Source organism: Protopterus annectens, chromosome 2.part0 (genome assembly GCF_019279795.1).
Source record: "Protopterus annectens isolate FY-2018-M chromosome 2.part0, PAN1.0, whole genome shotgun sequence".
NCBI lineage: Eukaryota > Metazoa > Chordata > Ceratodontiformes > Protopteridae > Protopterus > Protopterus annectens.
This window is the reverse complement of record NC_056728.1, coordinates 541,132,468-541,148,080: the sequence shown is the minus strand read 5'-3', so window position 1 is coordinate 541,148,080 and position 15,613 is coordinate 541,132,468. Positions and strand designations below refer to the sequence as shown.

General features: G+C 36.1%; 1 protein-coding gene across 2 annotated transcripts in view; it reads left to right on the top strand.

Moving 5' to 3' along the window:
- EPHA5 (EPH receptor A5) overlaps positions 1–15,613 on the top strand; it is a 1,391,623-nt gene that overhangs the window by 1,214,110 nt on the left and 161,900 nt on the right. For both annotated transcript variants that reach the window (XM_044060929.1, XM_044060928.1), the window contains exon 11: positions 3,293–3,478. In XM_044060929.1, the coding sequence (XP_043916864.1) occupies positions 3,293–3,478 (186 nt within the window). The remainder of the gene's footprint in view (positions 1–3,292; positions 3,479–15,613) is intronic.

The window sequence follows — 15,613 nt, the reverse complement described above, 5'->3', positions numbered from 1 at the left end:
CTGAAATACTGCATAGCTTTACTAAAACTAATGCCTTTTGGCTTTTCCCTATTAGGGGTCACCACAGCAGAACTCCAGTCCGCTAATGATTGGCAGTGGAATAATCAATTTATTTTTTGGTTTGAACAATCTGAGACAGTAGCATTCTGTAATTAATTGATTTAATGTTCTGTATTTAAAATATCTGGAAAGAAAACATGGCGAGTACTACTCTAATTTGAAAAATAGTCTAATGTAAATGTGGATATAACTGTGTTTTCATTTGTACTCCTAAATGACCACACATGTTCATTACTGAGTAATCTCAAAGATCACTCTATGTGATTCCAGAATAAATTGCGCCCCCCCCCCACACACACACACACACTTGTTGCTATATGTCTAACTAACTGATCAGGTCTCCATGTCTATTTTTATGTCTAAGCCTTAAATGAAACTTGAAAGAGCTCATCAGATGTCATGGGTCTTTCTTGCCTGCTGCAGGATCTATAATAGGCTGTTGTTTATTTAAAACGAATCCAGAAGAATTCCTTGCAGCTTAATATTAAACATGTCTAAATTTTTCAAATTGTTGGCTTCTTTTTATGAAGATTTACTGCCTAGTGTTTGGATAGTACACTGCAAATTAAAATTTACTCTCAGGAACAAGCTAAGACGTACATTTTTATTATCTACAAATATACCTGGGAACCGATATTTTATACAGTTTTCCATAAGGTCTAATGTTGCTATGGTGTTAATAAGTATAAGGATTGTAGACATTAGTAATGGGGCTAGGGTCAGGTATGAGTTTCCTCTTGAATTTTCTACAAAAGTGTTATGTGGTGGGGGTGTTTGTGGGAATAAGAACCGCAGATTTTTTCATTTCGTGGAGTAGCATAATATGCCATACAGTCTATTTTGCAGAGAAGTATATCTCAGATTTTCCCTAACAAACTAAGACTGGTATATGGTATCTCCAGCTTCATGATGCATTTCACACTGATTCACTGTTTGCCAAATGACTCCTGTTTATTTTATTTATTTATTTTTATTTTACATCAGGGAGAAAAGCTCCACACAGACAAACTTACATAGATTACACAGAAGTTAGCAAACAATTATAAAAACAAAGTGATTATATACAATGGATTAGTAGTGTTCCCTAGTAGTGACTCGCAATTCTCATGGACAAACAATTAAAAGTAAGAGACATCAGATTGGGAGCAGAGCTTTTTTTTTTTTTTTTTGTTTTTTGTAAAACATTACACAGTTGCAGATTGTGCAAGTCTTCTTTGACTGTATGTCTACATAGCATATTAAACATACCCCTTGAAGGAAATAAAATGCTTCCTTAATGACATCAACTACATATATTGTATCAGTACAGGAAATAATGGTCTTTTTCCCATAGTGATCCTTTGGTGATTTCATATAACTATAACAGCAACTATGCATTTTAATATGCAAGATATAAATGATAAGGTTCTTTAGATTTTTTTCTCATTTTGATGATGTTATGATTTTAATGAGTAATAAGATACTCAACAAATCTATGAGGTCATCCTGCTGCCCTTCCTGACATTTTACATACTGCACAGGAAAAATCAGTCACATTTCAAAATAAAAAAATAAAATAATGAAAATCATGCAGTGAATCGGTTGGGTCATAAATGCAAGCTCATTGGTTCTAACATATCACAGGTCAAAAACACGATCCCAGTGGTACTTAAATATCATTACTGTGTTCATCTGGATAAAAATAATACTTGTACTGCTTTCAATAAGGACAGGAATTTTATTTGCTTGCTTATTTCTGATTATATCAATGATATCAATGTTACCCTTGTAACTTCTCAAGCAAATTAAAGTGTTTAACTTGGTGCCTTTGCCTTTAAAGGAAGTTTTTAAGGAACATCTGTCTCCAGTCTTAAACTTTTTTTTGTCTTTCATTTGGACTTTTGCATTCACTGGCCTGAAAAGCTGTTTGTAATTAGCTGATAAAGTGAATAGTCATTGAATTACCAGGACACTAACCATAATTAAAAATAATAGTCAGACTGTGTAATCAAAATGTTTTAGCTCTGTCAAAATCACCCTGGAATGTAACATCTTACTAGCAGCCATTTTCAGAAAGGCTCTTCCCACACAACTATTTTTTTTTTTGTAAAGACAATTTTATTTGCACTATGACAAAAACAAACATTTCAGCATTATGGCAAGATAAACCATCAGTATGCATACAATGTAGCAGAAGTTTGTACTGTCCTAACACTACTAGTGTTTAGCAACCTTGAGAGAAACTACCAATATAGTGCATGGAGGGCTGTGATTACACTCCAGTATCAGTTAATTATATGCTGGTTCAGTGATCCTGTAGCGAGAGACCCAACCTAAGTAATGCTTAGAAGGGTGCTTAACAACTGTTAAGCACCCCTAGGTGCTGTTAACATCATGTCTACCACTAAGCCTAACATAGGGGCCAATAAACAGTAGCATCAGGACATGAAATGGCTTTGTTTCAACTCTCACTTGTGCCTGCTGTCTACTCAAGTACACCATAGTATTTTAAATTAAACTGCTTCCTTTAGATGTAAGGGCATCAACCACTTCCCTACTGCTTTACTGGCTTTGAAAGACAGCACAACACATCACTTTTTTTTTATCTTACTTTTGACTATCTAGTAGTACATTAGGCAGATAAATCTCCATGCACTACAAAGAATTATGATCTCTGTTGAGGTGATTTTCTTAGTATCCACATCTCAAAAACATAGTACACGCATTACAATTAGACACCCAAACATATTCCTCTGTGTAGTGCATAGAGCACTGTCTATTTATGCTCTGAAATCAGGGAAATCACCGGGCTGTTAAGCACATTTCTAATGATAGAAAAACATTGATTAAAAGTATGCATTATTTCTATTGAAGTATTAGACAAGATGAATGTATTTTATTTACTTTGTATGTAATACAGCATGTGTTGCATTTCATCTTTCACTTTGTATTTAATGTCATGTATCAGCTGTGCTTACCCCTTGGGCTGAGAATGAGGTAGGTCCAGTGGGATCAGTGCTCTACTCTGGTTAATAAATTCAGAATGAATAAAGTAAATATATAACCAATTGAATGTAAGATCACATTTGTAAGCACTGCCCAGCTGTGCCTTTATGGTGATGTATTTTAACAGTGTATCAAATGTTAGTGACATTCTACCATTGTAGGAGGAATTTCTTTTACCTGTCTTAGTAACTGACTTTTTTATTAGTGATGTCATTGACAAATGTTTTCCTTCTTCAATCTGAAATAGGGGAGTTTGGTGAAGTATGCAGTGGACGCTTGAAAATGCCTGGGAAAAGAGAGTTTTCTGTAGCCATCAAAACTCTTAAGGCTGGTTACACAGACAAACAAAGGCGTGATTTCTTGGGTGAAGCAAGTATCATGGGACAGTTTGATCATCCTAATATAATCCATCTAGAAGGAGTTGTCACAAAAAGTAAGTTGACAGATGCCACATTTTAGTAAGATTTGAAGGGCTGAAGCTTCAAGACGTATTAGCTCTCTAAATGAAATATGCATTTCCTGACAATTGAAATTCATGATGGCAACATTAAGGATGAAAGATAATCTCATGCATACTTACGTTTACTTTTCTAAGCCTACTGATTTGTTCTTTTTATAGAGTTTGTTATAAATTACTGACTTTGCAATAGTTCATACTTCAATGACAAAAGGAAATCAAAATAATGCTGGAAGAATGTAGACAGTTCCAGAAGTCTATAGCATTGACCCCCCCCCCCCCCACACACACACACACACAAACACACATACACGTGCACGCCCACACGGACGCACACACACACACACACACACACACACACACACACACACACACACACACACACACACACACACACACACACACACACTAAGTTAAATCTGGAAGAGTTAAGGAAGAGACAGTCCTATCTCCAAATAATTATTCTGTATGGAATTAACATGTAGTACTTTGGAGTAAAAAATAAATGATTGGATATAAATCTCTCAACTACTATGATATGGTGTTTGTCCTCTGATTTATTCTTGCACCTAAAAGATTAAGAGACTTTCCGAGACATACCTTATATAGAACTAACTATAAAGTATCTATAGGAAGAACTATGATGAAACATAAGAAAGTGCTTTTCTTTCTGACCCTTTGCTTTAACTTTTATTGGTGAATGCTATCATTTTTAATGCTCGGAAGTTGAAAGATATGGCTTGCTAATGGGGATGCTTCCCCTTTTGATAAATATAACTCTTTCCAGGAAGCATTAATTTCTGTAAAGTTGGTAAATGAAGGGTTTAAGTTCCATAAGTGTAAATGCTACATTAAGGATATTAGTAATCAAAAATGGTCTTTCACCTTATTTGTACAAGACTTGCATGCTGGCCTTTTACTATCTTCTTTGAGATATTTGACAGATAAATATCTTGTTACTGCTTGTGAATGCAGTTATTTAGCTCCTTAGTGTACCATTCAGCACAGTAAGTCACCAGTTAAACAGCTAAGATCTTTTCACATTCCCTTGTTCATAATGATCCATTTTGAAGCACATTCCTTCATATATTGCAGTTACTGTCACATGGCAACATTATGGAGAAAAAAGTATTACCATTTGATCCCTTCTAATTACATTTTGGGAGAATTAGCACCCTTTGAGTCTTGTTTTGATTAATGGCACAAACTCGGGATAATGTACAACTAAGTATAACCCAAGTACTATGTTGTTTAATATATAGGTCGCCTATTATATTTTAATGTAATGCTTCTACATGAGCAGTAGGAAAGTGTTATGTTAACAGTACAGTAAGTTCTAGCACCATGTCATCATTTTTGACAATTTTTTTCATCAGACATGTTTGAACTGGGAGATATAATAAATGAACAGTGAAAGGCTATCCTACAGACTGGAAAGAGTTGATCTGTTTCTGGTGTACAAGGCATTTTCTGACCCATTACTGATAGATTTACTACACATCAGCAGATCAAATAACATCATAAATACTTGGTCTAGGGATCCAAACCTCTTCTGCAACATCAACAGGATGGTTTGGAGGGGCAGGTGCATCTCACAGAGGATACCACTGCAGTGGAACAGACTCACATCCACACAAACCAATGTTCATCCCTGCCCATACTTAAGTGCAAATTAGACCTAGAAATAGGAAATGTAAAATTTACCCCAGGACTGCCCCAAGGACAGAGGCAGCTCTCAAATGCTATATCCCATGCATCGATCCCCTCATATTATCCATGGTATGATCCCAGTTATTCGCATTAGGGGTAATATATAATTACTGACCATGGGATTAGTTAAGACCAATCTATAACCAAATGGTGCAGGTTATTTCTAATACAAAAAGGGAAACTAAAATGACCTGCAAGGGCAGCTAGCCTAATACATATGAATGTACTAATACTATGAATGTACAAACCTATGTATGTGTGCTTAAAATGACCTGTAAGGGCAGCTAGCCTAATATTTACCTATGAATGTATAAACCTATGTATGTGTGCTAAGTATGTAAGTGAATGAGTGTGTACTTGCATCTTCAAGGTTATCTCTCTGTTTTCCATCCATTACTTCACAAGACAGGCTTTGGATCCCTCAAGATGCTGACCAGGATAAAGTTGGTATCAGAAAATTGTTTGAATGAATGACTAACTGAATACGAGTAGATGAATGGATGCTCAAATTCATTGGCATTCCTTTTAAATAATAATAAAATGCTTGTTGTGCAACTACCAGGCCAGAGACATTAGGCATGGCTTATCTATTATGTTACTGATGTACTCTATTAGGCATACTGTCACATATTAGTATACATGTATGCCATTAAAAACTGAACTATATTACAATATTAAAAAGGAAATTATGGAAGAAATAATCACTGAAATATATACGAAGGCTACTTTGAAACATAACAGACTGATTGTTTCTGCATTTTCTTGTGTGTTCTTGAAATGACTAAGAAATCAATACATGTGGAGGGAACAGTTTATTATTCATTTGCTAAATGCAGATCCTGGTATAAATAGCTATTGCTTTCAATAGTAGAGAATTTACTTATGCATCAAGGAAGGAAAAATGAAAATCCTTATAATGTTGAAGATCATACTTGTTTTCAATTTGCGCTGTTATAAAATACTAAATTTATGTCTTCAATTTCATGCTCTCTGATCTGATGCTAATTTATTCAGACATACCGTTCATCTAGAACACATACATAATGAGCCCTAAGTGCTAAACTAACTTGAAAAAATGTTTTGAGATGAATATCTGTTTTGATTAAATGTCGAAGCTAAATTGGTACATCAGAACAATGTATTCTTACATTTGTTATCATAGTTAGCACCTAATTTATATTGAAAACAAAAAAATCTGGTGAATTGAAAGGGCTTTTTAGTCCTCTGAAAAGAACTTTGCCATATTTTATATAGACATATTAGCGGCCTGAATATTGGCAAACTAAATCAGTATATCTTCATTTCCCAATGGCAATGTAACAATATTCTGCAGAACAAAATCCTGCCGATGCAACAAGTAAATATATCAGGACAAAACCTAGGTATTCTAGATTGCTTACAAAACATTATGCTAGCCACTGTTAGAGAAATCTTAAGAAGAATCCCACAGAGGATCCAGTTGGCCATAAGAATAGAGGGCCTGCATAGTTATCAGTATAATATTTCAGTGGTTCAAGTATGATCTGAAATTTACATGACTGTTTGGGGAGGACAAAACCTGTGCATTTCTGTAAGTGAAGGAGAAGTAACTGGACAATGTATGACACTGCTGATAAATGTAGGGTTATACTAACAATGCAAATGAGATGTTTGAGCCTTTCATTATTTATAAATTAACTCCTATTCAGTAGTTTGGAAAACATACAGTGAGGACTAGTGCATTCCTTCAGTGACTTACTTCTACATTTTGCTGAACAAAGATTTGGGTCAGTGTCCTCCTGATACTTTGACTGCAATGACCAGGTAATGCAGTGCAGACTATTTTACAGTATACAGCGACTTCTTGTAAAATACTGTGTTTTTGACATGTATCGTTGTGTCTTCTTCAAAAAAAAATGATGTACTCAGTCTTTGTAGTGTCTGGATAGCACCTAAATAAGGTGGAAACCTCCATGAGATTATAGTTCCCATTTTTCATGCCATTTCCTGACCAGAAAAGCCCCACCCCCAACATAACATAACTATGTCCCTTCCCTTGGGTAACTCTACCACTTTTATCAAACTACACCAAAAAGCACCAGTCCTAAATTCCACATGCACATGCAGTAACTGAATGCAGCAAATGAGCAATCATTATTCTAACATCTAAAAGGAACATCATTTTTTATTTATCAGTAACTTGTTTTCAAACCATAACATTCTAAGTGTTCAAAACACACACACAATGATACCATACTTAAGCCAAGAGTTAATTAAGCAAGGAAAAAATAAATTTATGATCAGAGTCGCACCTGACTAAACTTATACAATACTGAAAATGAAAATCAATGTTGAGAGGGTGAGTTTGTTGCACACCTGACCATAGTTCTTTGAAGCTGAATGAACAAGCACCAAGAACTGAAAAAGAAATGCATGCATGAAAACCTAAAAACAAATGTAAACATAAAGCACTGACAAATTACAGTGACAATACATGTGATTCTCAAAACCTTTATAAAAGTCAGCCAGCCAGTATAAAATAATCCATAATGGAACCACTGGGTCATCTTTTCCATACTGATTAAAGGACCACTGAACAAGATTACAACAAAACAGTCTAACAATAAACAGAAGTAAAACATCACAGGACCACAATTAATAAAGACACTTTAGCCACAAGCATCAAGCAGTTAACAAATGCCCAAAGTAAGATTATTTTCTTTTAACAGTAATGGTATTTTGCAAGACAAACCACAGCAGATGCATATAGAGTATCAGAACTAGTATTTCCACAGGAAAAGTCACATAAGATATCAATATTATAGTTTGTTTGCACTGACTAGTTAAATGATTTCCTGATGACACAGCATGCAGGAAAATGTCTGATATAAAAAGTAAAACCTGGACTGCATAAAATATATCTCAGTATATCATAGTACTATTGCTGTCTTTCAAATGCCCAAAGTAGGATTTTTTTGGGAAGAAACAAGAAATTTTGCACATCATACAGTGCTCATTAACAAAGTATTGAATTACATTTATTTGCCAAAAGAAAAACTTTTACAATATGCAACAAAATCACAGACATTCAAAAACGTTTTTTGTGTGTTCAACAAACCATAATAATCGTCAGTACAAAGTACAATATCACTTTATTTCATAAACTAAAGTAGACGCTTATGTCATCCTATTTGTTCCTGTGGTTTCATGTACTGAATAATTTTCTGAAATGGTTACAGCAAAGAAACATTATGTCTTATACTAAAATACTAGGACATTATGATCATACCTGGCCAAGTTAGAGTAAATACTCAGAGACACACTGCAGGTAGACAAACACAAGAAAAATCAAATTCTAAACTCCTACAAGATAAAATACAAAGCGTAGCATCTATAATCCCTTCTGCACTGACAGGAAGCATAACCTTAAAGTTCAATGCAGGATGCCAGTATTTAGCACACTTAATTTTAGGACTTTGTAATCCATCATTTTCTTTAGCAACATAGAACTATCTAAACAAAGGACAAACCTGTAAAGAAAGGATATACCATAAAATAAATGAATCACAGTTTGTATGTACTGCCAAGTCAAGTCATATAGCCAGAAGCCCATTGCAAATGTAAGGTAAAAGAATCAAACACTTATCAATTACATGACAATTCATAACAGCTCGTGGCTCTATTATACAATGACCCCCCCATTAATATTCCAAAACGTGTACGGTGATTGGTCAGCGTGCACGTTGTAAATCAGAGTTACAGTAATGGAAAAAGGTCCGGTCACCCACACTTTTTCCATTAGTGTAACTCTTTTTTTTTTACAGCAACGGAGAATGCAAGATCTCCGTTGCTTGTTACAACCTGTCTCGCCATGAGACAGCTTTTAAAAAAAGCAACAGAGCATCTCCGTTGCTTTTTTTAAAGTTGTCTCGCTATGTTAAACCCATTTAACATAGCGAGACACTTTAAAAAGCAACTCAGATCTTGCTTTCTCCGTTGCTTTTTTCAAAACTGTCTCACTATGTTAAATGGGTTTAACCTAGCGAGACAGCTTTAAAAAAAGCAACGGAGATTCTCTGTTGCTTTTCTTAAAGCTGTCTCGCTATGTTAAACTCATTTAACATAACGAGACAGGCTGTAAACAGCAATGGAGATCTTGCTTTCTCCGTTGCTTTTGCCCACAGCTCTGATGTACTGCGTAAATATACGCATGCACAGTACATCAGAACTGCCGCGGAATACCCAGACAGCTGCGGAGGGGCAGCAAGGAGGCATTATACAATGCCATTATTTAAGAAAAGTAATTATTTTTTTTTTTAAATAATGTCATTGTATAATAGCAATAACCCACGCTTGGGTGTAAGTAATGCTGGATTTACCCACAGTTGGATTTGTTTGGTTACACGGGCTTCACCCTCGTGACCAAACCACACCAACCGTGGGTAAATCCAGCATTACCCACACCTAGGCGTGGGTTATTGCTATAATACTCTGCACAGAGAAAGAGATAATAGACGGCCCGTATTAACTAGCAATAACACTTTATAGCCGTACTTGTCTACATTGACTGCAGTCACTTTCAATATACACAGCCCATATTTATCAAGCCATAACATCTTGTATTCCTAATAGTCTTTATTTTGATTAAATAAAATATTCAGAGTCTATGTAATATACTATAATAACTCCTAACTTAATGCTCTATACACCGACTATCATTAACATCCATCATTACTATAAATTACTTAGAGAGTTAATAGAACAGGCTATGCACAAACATACATTTTGTGAAAAAAAAATTGTCAAATTCTTTAACCAAGAATCATTGACAAGTCCAAAAACAGCGAGTGACAAAGTCCTTCAATAGGCACTGGTTCTAAATATTACTGTAATTAAAACAAAAAAGAAAAAAGTGTCAAAACGCTGAGTAATCCACAAACTGGTAGGAAGGAGAACAAAAGAACTGTTTATTCACAGACTAATCGCTTTCACCCTATGTCCATAGGGCATCATCAGAGTGAATTAACAAAAAACCCTCTACATTTATACAACTCTAAAATACAGCACACCCACTACTAATTATAAAATGCTGTGCCAATTAATTCTTAAAGAAATATAGTTAAAAACAATCAAACACATTAATAAATGTACTATAATATTAAATAACTGGATGACTAAATAAAAAAAATATATATAACCATGCACAAATGAATATAAATATACATAAATATGTGCAAATCCTGCTATAAATAAATAAGTTAAGTTAAAAAAACTTGACTAACAGAGGTGTACCAAAGAAACATATATGCATTTTAAACCTGCATATGTAACATTACAAAAAAAAGGGAGGTTGTTAAATGACACTGAAATGTATGAGAGGGTCTCTATTAACGAGATGAGGAGAGCATATAGTAAAATTGACTGGGTTTTACATGATTTTTAAATCCAGAATGTGCTTGATTATACAGAGTACAAATATATGATTGTGGATTTCCCAATAACACCCAAGATATTTGGAATTCCAAAAATCCACAAAGATTTGGAGTTACGTGGTGTGGAATATCTTATCACTGCAGGGACATTGTTTATAACATCGAAAACCAGTCTGGAGACCAGTGAATGAGTGAGAGTTGGGATTTTATCAACATCTCTATTATATTCTGCCTAAGTGAATTTGAAAACTTTTTTTTTTTCATCTGACTAAAAGAACTGGCTCTTGAATATCGGTGACATCTTAGCGTTTATTGCCGGCTTTAGTTACTTGAATTCATGAAGGCTTGGGACAACATATGACTGGTGGGTTGTTTTCCGTTTGTAGATACTGGGCACAAGTTGGACTATATAAATGTTTTTTTTTTTCTTCATCGTCGTGCTTGGTGAACTCTAAAAATGTTCTTATTCAACTAAACAGCTTATTAGAGACTATCTGATTATAACATATGTTGTGACACATGATTTTTTTGAGGGATATATTGAGTCTGTCATGTTTTATTGTTATGCTATCTAAATATTGTTTTTGCTGTCACTTTTCTAAATGGGACTAGACCTGCCATTTTGTTTAGAATTTACAAATATGTTCTATGACAAATAAGCATATACATGGATGAACGTTGTATTGACAACAACTTGTTAGGTTATATTGAGGATATGTAGGGGACTGTAAAGTGTAGAACAAACTGTTTTTTGCACTCCACAAATAGTTTATTTGATTTATGTGCTCATTTTGTCACTCGTTGGGAACATTTGGTGTTCTGAAATAATACATTTTTCCTTATAGTGGAAATAATTAAGTTATTTGGTATATAGTGTCTTTAAGACACTACCATTGTCTTGGTGGATCAACATATTATATTTTTAGTGAGCTTTTTATTGCTTGGCCTCGATCGGTCCCTGCATAGTAGCATAACAATAGGTTGAAAGAACTCTGAAAATAGACTAAAGTATAATGCAAGTTGTGATTTCGTGATATAACACTGATTACAACTTAACCTACAGTAGTAACTACGTTTTTTTGAATTTCTATATAGGACATTGCAACTCTGTTTTTGCTTTTTATCAAAGCTATATGTATGTGTCCTGGATTTTATATGATAGGATATAAATGTTGTTGTTGGGAACATGCATCTTTGGTTAATCAATAAACCTCGGACATTGCTTTTCCCTCATTTAATAATTGTCATTTGGGAACTGTGTGTTAGTTGGTTTGGGCTTCTCAGCATCATCCATTTTTCTATAGACAGAGGGTTATATTACTTGGGTAGTTGCATACACACAAGGGACCTATCTAACTCTCTCTGACCTAAATATCTTTTAATTTCTAATCTGACTCCATCTACCATGCTCACTTTTCCTACTATAATCCTTCCCCCGACATCTATCCTAATCCTCATTCTACTTCCTTTGTATCACGCCTTCTCTTATACCAACATCCACCTACACCCTATACCTCCTCCTCCACACCCCCACCTCACAAATCACTTCCACAATATCTCTGCCTCTTTATCTCCCCCTGACCCCATCCTTCTCTTAAAAGTAAAACTCTTCAGAATCCCTACTAAATTCTACAAATCCAAACCCACCCCCTACCATCCATTCCTAACCAAACACAATCCTCACAAACTTATTCCCCTTCTCTCTTACCTCTGCTTAGCAGGCGACATTCATCTCAACCCAGGACCAAACATTTCTCTAACAAACAACCCTAGCTCCAACAACAAATCTACCAGTAAATACCTTAAATTCCTCACCATCTATTCCCAAAGCTTAACAAATAAGCTTACCCTCGTTCATGCCTGGCTCAATCATAATATACCTGACATTGTAGCCATCTCTGAAACCTGGCTAAACTGACTCCGTATTCCTTCCCCCTGGCTATCAATCTCTCCGATCTGACTGCCTAAGTAAAAGTGGTGGTGGTGTACCTATAATCTACTCCAATCATTTGTCCATCACTCCCTACCCTAACCCTATCCCTTCCTTTAATAATGCTGAACTTGTAACTGGCCTTCTAAAATTAAACGACCATAAAAATATCTGCATCATCTCCCTGTATATTCCTCCTGGTAACAACACCAATACCCTGGAAGACATCCTCTCCTGGACCTCCTTTAATATTAAACTTGAAACTTATATTATGGGTGATATAAATATTGACTGGTAAAAAAATCATCGACCCTAATCCTACCATTTCAATCAGTCTCTTCAATTTCACTCAACTCAGTAACTCCATTACTAGGACCAACAAAGCCAACACCCCAGGCTCCATCCTAGACTGGATCCTGGTATCTCACCCTAACAAAATAACAAAATCTGGTGTCACTCCTGACACATTAGGAGACCACCTCCCTGCCTTCACCCATAGAGATGCACCCTCTTTCTCACATTCCCACCAACTCTTACATACTCGCAACCTTGCTAACTTTAACCCTTCTACCTTTTCTGACTCCCTTAAGTTCATTAACTGGAACCCACTAAAAACCCTACCTTTAGACGATGCCGTTGACTATTTCAACTCTACATTCTTAACTGTCCTAAACTCCCTAGCTCCAATAAGAACAAAAAGAGTTAAAGCTAAAACCGCCCCATGGCTTACCAAAGAAACAAAAAAATTATGCTACAAAGAGACAAAACCTGGAAAAGCTATCTCCAACATAAACAGCCTGTATTGTTATTTAAATACAAACAGCTGCGAAACCAAGCTAAAAAACAAGTAATTAAAAATAAAAAATCCTACTTCATCAAACTCCAAATAAATCATGCAAAAAACCCCAAACAATTCTGGAGCTCTATTAATTCCCTCCTCAAGCCTGGTTAAAAAAACAACCCATGTCCTGATACTAGTAAATCTGAACAAGAAATCGATGAACTGTTCAACACCTTCTTCACCTCTTCTATTGCTGATCTAATCAAGACCTTCCACAACAATAACCCTCCACCCCCCCTGCTCAAGCTTCCTCCTCCTCCTCCTCCACTCCTACACCCCCTACTTTTGAACTTAAATCTGTATCCACCTACCTTATAAAAAAGCTTCTCTCCAAACTTAAACTTTGCACCAATGCCCCTGACAACATTCGTTCCTCCTTCTTAAAAATTGCCTCTGATGGTATTGCTCTCCCTATCAGCATCCTGATAAATAGATCGCTACTTGAGTCCTATGTACTATGGTGTTCTGCATTTATTCTACCACTCCACAAGGGTGGTAAAAACTGTAATGTTTCCAATTTCCGCCCTATAACCATCCTCTCGCCAATCTCTAAACTTCTTGAAAAATGCATACACCTGCAGCTCATGCCATTCCTTACTGACCATGAACACCAGCTACTCTCTGCTAACCAACATGGCTTCCGCCCTGGACACAGTACCAACACAGCCCTTCTATCCTACTTACATTCTGTCAATCTAGCTCAAGACTCTGGTAACATAGTTTCAGCTGTTCTACTAGACTTATCTAAAGCTTTCAATACCACCTCCCACATCCATCTATTAAATCATCTATCAAATCTCTACATCTCCCAAAAAACTCTTTCCTGGTTCTCCAGCTATCTTTCTGACAGGTCCCAAGCTGTCAAATGGGGCCAGGCCTCCTCCATTTTCCTCCCCACCCCTACAGGAGTACCCAATGTTCCATACTAGGCCTTTTGCTATTTAACATCTTTACTAACGATTTCTACAAAGCCATACCCAATACCAAAATTGTCCAATACGCAGATGATTCCACTTTGATCTGCTGCGCCTCTAACCTATCTGACCTTCAGTTTCTAACTCAAACTGCCTTCTAAACTACTGAAAACTGGATGCACCAAAACCACCTCTCACTAAACGCTAACAAAACTAAGATTCTTCTATTCACTCCCTCAAAATCCACTCCCATTGATAAAAACTCACTTCAAATTACCAGCCTTAACAATTCCATTATCGAAGTTATTCCCTCTGTCAAACTCCTGGGGGTCACCATCGACGAACACTTAAAATTCAGTACTCACATCCAACTTAACAACAAGAAAACCCACATAAAACTCGGCCTACTCTACAGAAAAAAACACTTCCTCACTCCTTCCACCAGACATACTTTGGCCACTACCTATCTCTCCCCCTCTATTTTGTATGGCGCTCCTCTGCTTACCAATCTATCTTCCACACTCTTCTTCAAAGTAGAAGTGTGCTACAACAAAATTTCCAGATTCAATACCAAGGCAAAATCCTCCTGCCATCACTGCACCTCCCTACACTCTTTAAATTGGCCTAATCAACTTGACTTCCTCCAAATTGTCACAGCCCACAAATTATTATTCCAACCTGCTAGCTGCCCTGCATTATCTAATATCCGACAATCATATACCCCCTTAGACCCCTTAGATCTACTCACCAAAACCTTATAACCATCCAAAAACCCAAGCGCCCAGCTGGTCAGCTTCTACTCTTCTTTTCCGTAGCCAAAAAATGGAATGCCCTGCCCTCTACTCTGAGGACCTGTGACAATCCACACACCTTCAAAACACAACTTCATTCTTATCTGTTTCTTCACAGGAAATGTAACTGCACTCTTCAACTCATACCTCCCAAGCTCTGCTCCTCCTTCTCTCCTGGCTAACCTTCATACCTTCCTAATTTCTCTCATATACTTAGATTATAAATGTAACTAAACAGTAACATCCAGCCATTATAATGTATGCCTGTCTTTCTCTTGAAAACATTTTAATAGTTTTGCTGTCTTTACTGAATGATACCTGTTTTGACTGTAATACTACCTGTTCGTTGTTATTCTACCTGTTGATTGCAATGCAAATATTTTTCTTGTAATTCTCTATGTAATGTAACTTTGTATTGTGGAGCTTTTCTCCCCGGGCCTCCACTGAAAATGGGCTCTCGAACCCAGTGGACCTCCCCTGGTCACCAAACTGGAATAAATAAATAAATAAATAA